The sequence below is a fragment of the Narcine bancroftii genome, chromosome 5 (genome assembly GCF_036971445.1).
Source record: "Narcine bancroftii isolate sNarBan1 chromosome 5, sNarBan1.hap1, whole genome shotgun sequence".
NCBI lineage: Eukaryota > Metazoa > Chordata > Chondrichthyes > Torpediniformes > Narcinidae > Narcine > Narcine bancroftii.
In genome coordinates, this window is record NC_091473.1 from 18,542,657 (window position 1) to 18,554,896 (window position 12,240).

Sequence of the window (12,240 nt, forward strand, 5' to 3'; positions counted from 1 at the left end):
GTATAAAATGAAGTGGTTAGGTTAAATTTCTTGATAGAATGATATTCTTGGGGGTTGAAAAGTGATATGTCTGTGGGTTTCTGCTGCAAGGCAAGTGGCTTGTATACCTGACTGTAGGTGTTTTACAGTGTGCATCTAATAATTGACATCATAGTTTTGAATCGGTGAGGTGATTGGTGCTTGTGAAAAACTGAGTAAATTTGATCTTTGTGTTTTATCTCCTCCATCCAAGAGTTGTGTTCTCAAATCTTGCACAGAGAAATCCTTAAAAATAAAAATATTGAAGGAATTAATTGCAGGTCAATAACCTGGCAATCCTGTGAATGTTTTTTTTACATACTGTATTAGACCTCTATGCATTCAGTGATTTAATAATGTTCCTGAGAGGAGGAAGGATTCCAATGTTGCTTGAATTCAATTCTTGATGATCTGGTAATTTGTACTCATCAAAAATCCAAATTCATTTTGAATTACAGAATATGCCAGAAACATGAGGGTCTTTTTGGAGAGAGAAGCAGAGGTAATGTTTTGAGTCGATGACATTTCATCATGACCAATGCTTTCATTTCAATTGCTTAATTGGGTAAACCTGAATATAAGAGGACTATTATCAGTGATTAATTCAAAATTTGTGACCATGTAAGAAAAAGAAATGGGATTAGGCGACTTGTTCCCTTGTGTTTTCCCCTGATAATTCAATAAAATCATGGCTGATGTTTTATGTCAGAATCATTTTCCAAAACTAGTAACTCTGTAAATTGATTTCCTCTGTTTCTGAAACCTTATTGGTCACAGCCTTGAATACAACAAGGTGAAGTACAAGCAAGGTAGTGTCGCATTTCCATTCATGATAGAGAAAGCAGCTACATGGTGCTGTATCAGGGAAAGAGCATCTTCCAGGTTTTAGTCACGTTATGATGCGGAGCTCCTTTTTCGGTTCAGACCGAGGGAATAACTTCAGACAACATTAAACCACACAACTCTGCTTGTGTGTCTAGAGTCTCGCTCGTAAAGCTTGGTTATCTATATTGGTGAGCCCCAAACAAGGTCCAAGACTGCTTCTTACACATTTGTTATCATGCACTCTGGTGTATCTTTGCCACACAGTGTTCCCTCTAAGCTGGGTGCGCCTATGCGTGCCCCGAGGGTCCGTGGGTGTGCACCCCAAGGAAATCCATGTGAGTCCATTTGCATGTGCGCGCACTGACCATTTTGTGCAAGTGTGTGTGCACACAGACACCCAGCAAGTGGTAACCAACACTGTGTTCTTGCAACCATTGAATACACAATGAGTTTAGTTAAGCTATCAACAGGTAGTTAAGTTTGTGAGTATGTTTAGGCATGTCCATTCCTCCTTTGCACAGTTCCTCAATGAAGCTCAGATTATCACAGTGATTTTAACTAGTATCTTGAGAATCCATTGGAATAGTTACAATATTTAAATTTACTATCCCAAAGAGATACTGTGTTTATTTGTGTAAAATCCCCATCCAGTTTGTCTTGTATATGATTCAGAAGTAGAAAGTACAGTTTATAGGGTCATGTTAGATTAGGTTCTGTACATCTACATCTTCGCTGGAGTTTTAATGCTCTGTGGAGATGTTACGATCATTGATAAATGCATAAGGTGGCTACAAAAATTAACATTTTGTATCAATGTCACCAGATTTAGTTCGTGGCATGATCAAAGATAGAGAAGTTGGTCCATGATGTCTGTCACATTGACTATTGGAAGCTGCCTTTTTGAAGCAACAGTAGATGAATGATTTGAAACTACTTTGGAATCTGACCCAAAAAAAACTGTGACCTATTCTTAAAAGTTGTAACAAAGAGCAGGGGTGGCCAACCTTTTAATTTTTAATTTAGATCTACAGCATGTTAACAGGCCATTCTGGCCCACGAGCCCGTGCCACCCAATTAACCTACACCCCCAGTACGGACTCATGGACTGAAATGGCCTGTTAACGTGCTGTAGATCTAAATTAAAAAATAAAAGGTTGGCCACCGCTGCTATGGAGTATGTCTAAGCATAGTCAGACTTTTCTGTAACCATGAATTCTTTTTTATGTTTCTCTGTTGGTTGAAACTGCACTGAGCTTAGTTAATACCCTGACTTTAAATACTTAAAAGAAGCTTGTGACTTTTTCAGCAGGCTGACAACTTGGGGTGTACTTACTGAATATGTGGTCAGTGCCACCATCTGTGGTGATATGATTGGTCACCAGCAGGCTTTTGGGATGAACAATTTTCTTTGACTACAGTAAACGTGAATTAATCACTAATTCTTTTTAAAAAAAAGCATGTATTTTGTCATTTTATTATTTTCAGGGTGTAAGATTAAAGAAGGCTTTTTAGTTTTGTGTCAGGATTTAAAAAAAAACCCATTTTGTTGGTAATGGTTGTTTTCTACCTCAATGAAACCAATATGTAAATTATCATGGAACTGTGTAGAATTTTTCAATAGTAACAGCAGAGAATAAATCATTCATTACATTTGTATGCGAAGAGTAAGCATGGCAGGACAAACTATACCTACCATGCTTCAATAATGTGACATCAATGGTATTGGATTCTTGTTTTTTCCTTTTTGTGTTTTTTGTTGGATTGTAGGATTGCTTTCTAATTGGTGCAGTGACCATCAGATTGGAGAACCCAAGGGGGGAAATACTGACCATGATAGTTATTTTGTGATGCAGGGCCCCAACCTGAGCATTAGCAGTAGCCGGTTAGTGAGCAGTCGGTGTCCACCTGAGACTTCAGCAACTATGGGTGACTAGTGTCAAGGAAGCTTTACTAGGATGAAGTTTTGTTGAGAAACCTAATCTATAATATAAATTGAATGCATGATTATTTATTGAGTGTAGTTTTGCTTTGTGGTGAATTTATCCAAAATCAAATCTTATCAGGAACCAAGTAAAATATTGTATTTATCCAGTTCAGCCGCTTTAGGATAAATCATGCACATGGAGAAATTGGAATAGGCCTAAGTTTCAGCAGAAGGTTTGAGCTGCAGCAGGGAACAAGCTTGGAATGTGCAAGTAGGTGTTGCTGTAGCTTAAAAACTTCGCTGGGAGTGCAAATGGCAAATGAAACTGGCTTGTATTTAGCCAGTGCTTTCCACAATCTTAAGTAAATATTGTAAGATTATAAATGTAACACAGGAACTATAGTTTCTGCAAAGCAAATTACTGAAAACACAATGAGAAGATTATTTGTTTGTTAATAAATAATGTTAATTCTTGGGTAACGTTGATTTGAGTCTTAGGGACATGGATAACTCACTTTTTCTAAATAGTGCCGTGTGAAGGAGTTCTTTGAGTGACCTCATCCAATGTTGATGCACATCAGTGTGACCTGAAATTAATTGATGAAACATTGACATAGCTTTGAAATAACAGTCTGCTGATTTAGGAGCTTGTATCATCAATGGGTTCATGACATACAGTTCCCTTAGAGAAGAATTGATTGGCATTGAATCATCTCTGGGATGATTTCTATTTATTATTGCCTTGTTCCTTTCCCAAAATAAGTCAGTCACCTGTGCCATAAGGACGATTTCAGGAAATAGCAAGAAACTGCAATGGAATTGAGATGAGAAATTGCATGTTTCTTAAATCATTTAATTTGAAAGAGAAAACTGCTCAACATTAACAATGGACCAGAAATTCGCCTTCACTGGTAAGGTGGTTCATATATAACTGTCAAAAGATGTCTCAACTTTTAAAGGATTATACTTAGATGTTTATCAATCATTTGAGTTTCACTTTTATGTTCATAAAATCTGTCTTTATTAATGTCATCATTTTCCCCAACTGTGGCAGGTTATCATTAACGTCGCTTTTCATATCACAGCTGAACATGCAAAGTTTGTGGCAATGGTGGTTCTGACTGATTGAAAAGGTTAATCCTTTGTTGAGACTTCCCCCCCCCCTCCCCCCCCACAGTATTTTAACTCTTAAATTGTTCTTCTGCCGTGGTCAAATTTCCCTAGAGAGAAATTGCAGGATATTAAAAATGTTTTCATATTAGGGTATTTTGCAGCATCTATGGTAATAATTCAAAATGAATTTAACATCTATTTCTGAGCTGAGAAATCCATGAGAGTTAGCAAGATAAGCATGCAGGTTAATTTGAAGTGCCGGTATGTTTACACCAGTGGCTCAAATTGCAGAAGTGATCTGATCGTGTGCTGATTTCCAAGGACTTCTTATGACTTGAAGTATTTTTTTATTCCTTGGGATTGAGAAATTGATAGAGAAAAATCTTATTCTATGCACAGACTCTCACTTTTTAAGAGATCACTACAGCACAGTATAGGCCCTTCATCCCATGATATTGTGCTGACTTGTATATGCAGTACCTATAAAAAAAAACCACACACACTCTACCTCATAACCCTCTATTTTCCTTTCATCTGTGCACCTCAGAGTTTCTTAAATGCCCCACCAGCTTCCACCACCTCCCCTGGCAATGCATTCCAGGCACCCACAATTCTCCCTGATATCTCCCCCAAACCTACCTTTCTTCACCATGAACAAATGACCTCTGGTATCTGCCACACCCACCCTGAGAAAAAGGTGTTGGCTGTCTACCATATCTAAGCCTTCTCATAATATTGAAGAAATCTGTTAAGTCACCTCTCATCCTTCTTTGCTCCAAAGAGAAAAGTCTTTGTTCTGCTAACCTTGCCTCATAAGACACATTTTCCGATCCAGGGAACATCCTGATAAATCTCTGCACTCTCTCCATAGCTTCACTTCCTTCATGTAATGAGGTGATCAGAGCTGAACACAATATTCTAAGTGTGGTCTCACAAGAGATTTATAGAGCTACATCATCTTCTTGCAACTTTTGAACTCAATCCCCCAAACTAATGAAGCCCAGCATATAATAGGCCTTCTTAACTATCCTGCGCAGCAACTTTGCAAGATTTATGTATTTGGACCCAAGGTCTCTCTGTTCTTCCATACTGTTCAGTATCCTACCAATGATCCTTATTCTGTATTCATGTTTGATCTTCCAAAATGCATCACTCACACTTATCTGGATTGAACTCCCATCTGCCAGTTTTTCGCCCAACTCTGCATTCTGTATATATTTTGTTGTAACCTACCAAACTTCATATCACCTGAAAACTTACTGATCCATCCCTCTACATCTTCAACAATTAATTAAAATTAAAAAAATTATTAAAAAATTACAAAGTACAAAGAGTCCCAGAACAGATCCCAACAGAACTACACAAAAGTATTCCGACCTTCAGGCAGAATGCTTTCTGTCCACTACTACTCTCTGCTTTCTACAGGCACCAATTCTGCATTCACATAGTCAAAGTTCCATGGATCCCATGCCACATGATTTTATAAATGAATCTCTCAGGGGTACCTTGTCAAATGCTTTACTAAATTCCTAACTTCATCACTTTATTTTGTTACCTCCTCAATAAACTCAATTAGGTCATGAGGCAGGACCTTCCCTTCACAAAACCAAGCTGACTGTCCTTGATACAACTTTACTTCTCTAAATGCTCAAAAATCCTGTCCTTAAGAATCCTCTCCAAATATTCACACACTGCTAACATAAAACTCACTGGTCTATAATTCCCAGGATTCTCCCCATTATCTTTTTTGAAACAAGGGGACCACATTTGCCATTCTCCAATCCTCCGGCATATCCCATGCGGCCAAGGAGGATGCAAAGTTCATTGCTCATGCCCTGGCAATCTCTATTCTCCCTTCCCATAACAACCTGGGGTATATTTTTTCTGGTCCTGGGGACATCAATCCTAATGGTTTTACTCATCCTTAATCTCATCATGGTCCAACACAAAAACCTTAATATTCTGAACTCATCTTGACCCTAGGTCCATTTGCCTGAAAAATACCGAAGCAAAGTATTAATTTAGGACCTCCCTAACCTTCTCTGCCTCCAGGCACATGATGCTTCCTTTGTCCTTAAGCAGCCTCTCCTCTAATCATCTGGTCCACTTACTATGTCAGGAATCCTTGGACACACCTGACAAATTCTGCTCCATCTATTCCTCTTGCAGTCAGGAGGTGCCAATATTTGGGAAGTTGCAGTCTTCCACAACAACAACCCTTTAATTCTGGACCATTCCAAAATCTAATAAGTTTTATTATAAAGAAAAATACTGTAACTTTAAGTGGAATTCTACTTATTCGTGTACATCTTTAGCATGTGAAATCTCTCAAAGATGTAATGTGGAAATCTATAACTGGCTGTCTGCAGTGTGGAAGATGTTTGAGTGACTTTCACATTATTTAGCTTTTCTCTGACAATATTCTAAAGCTGTGGCGATTGGAAGCAAACTTTCATCTTTCTATACCAGATGGTTGACACTTTTAATGTCCTCTGACAAGCATTTGTATATTCTTTACTTATTTTCTTTTATCTCCCCACCTGCAGCCTTAGAGGTTAAGGTTGTATTTATTATTGTTCGTGTCCTCTGAATTTGTGATCAGTTTTGTTTTATCCTGGAAATTCCAAATGCAATGCAAAGTTAGATAAAAGAAACAAGATGTCCAATGGAATTTTAAATTATAATGATAGTCCTTGGCTATGGAAAGATTGTTTTAGAGCACATTTCTAATGGTTTTGAAGGCCAATTCTCATGATACAGCATTTGTATTTAAGACTTCATCAGTTAAGGATGCATTTTTTTTGAACAAGAGGCAATATTTTCCTTTTTACTCTGCAGGTTTTGGGCAATGCTTCTGAGTTCAAAAGAGCAGTGAAGCTTGTGATTACCACGGTCTCTTTTAATAAAGATTCAACTGTGCAAGTCTTCGAAGCGACGATCAGGTGAACCACAGACCACCTCATTCTTATTTTTTAATTATAAAAATTAATCTGACCCAACATCCATTCTGAGAGCAAGTTCCAGTTTAATGTAAATTTAACAGCCCGTTTTATGATTTCATTCTAAATTTTAAACCTTTCCCCAACCAAAGGAGGAGATTTATTTTAACCAATGCAATTCAACTACTGTATATAGTTGTGTAATCCTTGAATTTTTCGTCATCTTTGGTAGCAAGTAGTCCATGCTAAGAGGTTAAGAGGTTAAAAGAATTGATCAGAATGTTGGAAGGAAATTTTCCTCAACACACATTATTCCTGTTAAAGATGCATGTTCACAGTTTTTTGTTTAAATTGTAATCTTGACCATTAAGCAAAAGGGTAGGTATATATCTGCCTCCCCTTTTCTTCATAACAATTCTAGTTGTGGCTCAACAGCATGTTTGTAACTTACAGGATTTTAGGAAGCCTACTTTCTGCTCATATGATTATAATGGATCCTGCTCAGCCATTTGGAAACATGGCTCCAGAGGATTATGATGATGAATTGCTTCACTTAGCTCATGATTTGGCTGTGAGATTGTTGCCAGCTTTTGAAAACACTAAAACAGGCATTCCTCATCCAAGGGTATGTGACATGTAGTTTCATTTTTTGAGTATGACAACAATGATAAAAAAAATCCTGTCTTGTATATTAGGTTAATAGATTTCTTTGAACTTGGTGTATTTAGTAACTTGTTTGGTGATGATATAAGGATGTTTTTTTAGCTACTAACTATTGTATTTTTATGCTATATTGAGTGCAAAATATGTTGAACCTCAGAATTGGTTGCTCATTTTCCATTGCTCTGTGGCTGTGAAAAAGTCAGATGGAAAATGTTATTTTATCAAGCAATGTTGATAAAAGCTTAAGGGTGAGGGAAAATAAATTAAGACAAACTTTATGCAGAGAGCTTAAAACATACTAGAACAATCCTTGAAGGAACTACTGTGTGGCTTCCAGACAGCACAATTTCTGCTTTTAAATTTGACTTCAGAAGTCACTCAATGCAAGTTTCACAAAACATGGGAATCCTATATTTAAGGCAACTATAAAACCAAGGTGAATTGAACAAAAGTATCCAATTTAATGCAGAGCAAACAGCACTGAGTGATGTAAGTGTTGGTGGTAACGGCTGAAAGTTTCATAATTGCAGGTGCTATGAGTGCAAGAGATGTAAAAGAAAGTGCTTATCAAAGGTATGGGAGAGAGAGGGGAAAAAAAAACTTCCAGAAAAGAAAGCAAAGCCTAAACTCGCATCTCTGCTTCTGATACCACCATGCAATCTTCAGTTTTGGATAATCAATCTTTGCGTTGAAATTGGCTTGCTCAGGTGAAATCTGAACTGGAACTCCAAAATTCCCACTGCTAATGCAGGCTGACTGGTATTTTCCAATGTTTTGGTTTTATTTCATATTTCTATCATGTGCAGATTTGTGTAGTTTTTACTTGCTTTTGCTGATTTGATTTCCATTTCAGTTGGGTGAGGAGTCATTTGGAAAATGTTTTCCTTTTCTAAAATTTGATATTCAGGTGAATCTAAAGAAGGGGGTGCCTTCTTCTTGTCTTAATGAAACCTGCACCGCTGGAGCTGGTTCTTTGCTCGTAGAATTTGGAATTCTGAGCCGCCTCATTGGAGATTCGACTTTTGAGTGGGTAGCACGCCATGCGGTGAGAGCTCTTTGGAAATTGAGAAGTGATGAGACGGGACTCCTAGGTACTCCACGCATTTCTTGCAAAACTACAAAAGCTGCATTTTACTGTAAAACAAGTTTAAGTTATAGTCTACTGCAACGTTTTTGTCACTATTTTACAACAGAAACTTAAATCAATTGCGGTTTGAGGAGGGTGCAAATACACAAAGTTAGCTTGCATTTGGTTGCCTTATAAAGGCACACAAAGAGGTGCCACTTGTCCTCCTGGCCTATCAAGAAGAGAAATGGAAGCAAAGGTAGTCCCTTCAGAATTTTATATATGCATTAAAAATTATGCATAGTCTTGTTCAAAATAATAAAGATTAATACATAATGATTTAAATCCCCCCCCCCCCACCCTAAATAAAAATCAGCCCCAAGAAAAAGAAAGAAAGAAGAGAACATCTGGATATGATTTAAGTAAAATCAAGATTATTAAAACTATCAACTAAAATCAAACGTAGCTTAATTTTATGAGTTGGAAGATTCAGGTTAGGTGATAACAACCTAATTCCTGCAGTGTGAATATATGGTTCCCAAATCTTTTGAAAAATTTCAAACTTACTGCGTAAATTATATGTAATCTTTTCAAATGGTATACAACTACCTATTTCAGTATGGCATCTACTCATTCCCAAATATGCATCTGACTTCCAAGTTAGTGCCACACATTTTCTAGCTACCTCTAGGGCTATTTTAATAAATTCTTTGTGATATTTGTTTAATTTCAATTTCAATTCTGTGACAAATATATCTCCAAGTAAAAAAAATTTGGATATGAGGAAACTTAACTTTTGTAACTCTTTCCAAAGAGAAACCAAATTCTATCCAAAAGGGTCTTAGTTTTGGACATTTTAGAATGTAAAAAAAAGTACCTATTTCTTTATTACATCTAAATCATTTATCTGAAAAATTAGAAATTAATCCATTTAATTTTTGTGGAGTATAAACATTTTTTTCAGCTCTGAACCCCTTAGGACTGCTCAAAGTTTATGCGGCCCCTAACTACGAAGCAGTCAGGTTTTGGTTTTCTTCTGTACTTCTATGGACTACATTAAAAAACATTAATAATATTTATGTTACTTAAAATGAAAAGAAAACAAGGCTTTTACTTAAATGTGCCGTGGCTCCCAGGAAGGCCGTAATACCCCAGTTGAAAATAGAAATGGCTGGAACACTTTTTAAGGAATTCATGTTTACTGAGTCATCACCACCTTACCATTTACATTGTTGACTTCAGCAGGAAATTAAGGCTGGGTACTTTAATAGACATGCTAAGAATGAACTGTAATAGAACATAGAATACTATAGCACAGTACAGGCCCACTCTGTGACCCTTGATGTTATGCCAACAAACAATGCCTTCCATAATGTTTGTGACAAAGATACCTTTTTCCTTTATTTGCACCTGTTCTCCACAGTTTTAAAATTTTAATTCACATGTAATTAAAGTGTACATTCCAGATTTTATTCAAGGTTATTTGCACACATTTTGGTTTGACCATGTGGAAATTACAGTACTTTTTATACATAGTCCCCTCATTTCATGGAACCATAATATTTGGGATATTTGGCTTCACAGGTGTTTGTGAGTGCTTGGATATGTTTAATTGCTTCGTTGGTGCAGGTATAAGAGAGCTAGACTTGCTTCTAAGCTTTTGATCACCTTTGGTGTCTATAGTTGCCATTTTTAAACATAAGGACCAAAGTTGTGCCAATGAAAGTCAAAGAAGCCATTATGAAGCTGAAAAACTGGTATAAAACAGTAAGAGACATCGCCCAAACCTTAGGATTACCAAAATCAACAGTTTGGAACATCATTAAGAAGAAATCGTACTGGTGACCTCAGTAATTGCTAAGGGACTGATGACAGATGAATTCTCATCATAAAGAAGAAAAATCCCCAAAGACAATCTTCAGAAGACAGGTATGGATCTGTCCGCAGAAGACTTCATGAACAGAAATACAGAGGCTACGCTGCAACATGCAAACCACTAGTTAGCCACAGAAAGAATGTCCAGATTACAGTTTGTCAAGAAGTATTTAAAAGAGCATGCAGAATTCTAGAAAAAAAAAAGTTGTGGACAGATGAGACCAAGATTAACTTGAGTGATTGCAAGAGCAAAGTGTGGAGGTGCAAATGAACTGCCCAAGATCCAAAGCATACCACCTTTGCCATGGTTTGCATCATGCAGTGCAGCCTCTGTATTTCTGATCATAAAGTCTTCTGCAGACAGTAGTCATGGACAGATCCATACCTTCCTCCTGAAGATTGTTTCTGATCTGTTGGACATTCGTTTGGGAAGTTTTCTTTATTATGATGAGAATTCTTCCGTCATCAGCAGTGGAGTCTTCCTTGGAAAACCAGCCCCTTTGTGATTACTGAGCTCACCAGGACACTCTTTCTTCTTAATTATGTTCCAAACAGTTGATTTCGATCATTCTAAGGCTTGGGTGATGTCTAACTGTTTTATTCTTGTTTTTCAGCCTCGTAATGGCTTCTTTGACTTTAATTGACACAACTCTGGTTCTCATGTTGAAAAATGGCAACTACAGATTCCAAAGATTATCAAAAACTTAGAAGCAAGCCTAGCTCTTTTATACCTGCACCTGTCTACTCACAAACACCCATGAAGCCAAATGTCCCAAACATTATGGTGTCCTGTGCAGTGAACTGGGATTCACTGGTAATGTGTTGTGCTGATGGCTGGCTCAGCCTCCCAACTCCGTCCCCATCTGCTCACATATAACCCTGGTTTCCCACCTAAATCCAGAATCCTTCCAAAGACTACTGGGAAACCCTACCCATAGGTATAAGCTAATAAAGGCGTTTGTTCTCCCTCCAGTTGTGAGAGCTTTTATTTGTGCTACACCCTAAAATGAGAGGACTTTGTATAAAAAGTGCTATAATTTCTACATGGTCAAACCAAAATGTATACAAATAACCTTGAATAAGATCTGGAATCACATGTGAATTGTTTGATTACAAATTTAAGACTGTGGGGCGCAGGGGCAAATAAAGGAAAAAAAGTCTTTGTCCCAAACAATATGAGGCACTGTATATTCCTACCAAAAAAACTAAACCTTTCCTACCTCGTGACCCTCTATTTTTCTTTCAATCATGTGCCTAAGAGTCTTTTAAATGCCCCCAATGTTTCAGCCTCCACCACCACCCCTGGCAAGGCAACTATGTATATATATCTATCTATCTATATCATATATATATAAACTTACTCCTGATATCTCCCCTTAACTTTCCTCCTTTCAATTTATACATTTGTCCTCTGGTGTTTGCTGTTCCCACCCTCGGAAATCGGTGCTTATATATGCCTGTCAGCATCTTATAGTCGTCTATTAAGACACCTCTCATCCTTCTTTGCTCCAGAGAGAAAAGTCCTAGCTCTGCCAACCTTGCCTCATGTTGATCTCACCCATCCAAATGAAATAGCTTGATTGAAATATTCTGTGTCTCCTTTAGATTTCACTGCTTGTTAGAACTCATTGTGAAAATCTGCACAACCTAAGAGAGAGGCAGAGAATTAAAATAGAATGAGGATAGTTGGCTAAACAATAAAATGAAAATTGGATAATGAATAGCAAATTAACATACGATAGGAAGGATAAAATGGCATTCTATGAGGATAAATGTACTTAGCTCTTAGAGACCTTGAAACAGTGACTATATAAAGC

At 37.3% G+C, this 12,240-nt stretch overlaps 1 protein-coding gene across 2 annotated transcripts in view; it reads left to right on the plus strand.

Moving 5' to 3' along the window:
- Nucleotides 1-12,240, plus strand: part of edem1 (ER degradation enhancer, mannosidase alpha-like 1) — a 58,547-nt gene that overhangs the window by 24,350 nt on the left and 21,957 nt on the right. For both annotated transcript variants that reach the window (XR_011357366.1, XM_069936931.1), the window contains exons 3-5: nucleotides 6,719-6,822; nucleotides 7,273-7,444; nucleotides 8,390-8,573. Coding sequence is in view for 1 of the 2 variants with exons in the window: in XM_069936931.1 (XP_069793032.1) it covers nucleotides 6,719-6,822; nucleotides 7,273-7,444; nucleotides 8,390-8,573 (460 nt within the window). In the remaining variant the exon portion in view is untranslated. The remainder of the gene's footprint in view (nucleotides 1-6,718; nucleotides 6,823-7,272; nucleotides 7,445-8,389; nucleotides 8,574-12,240) is intronic.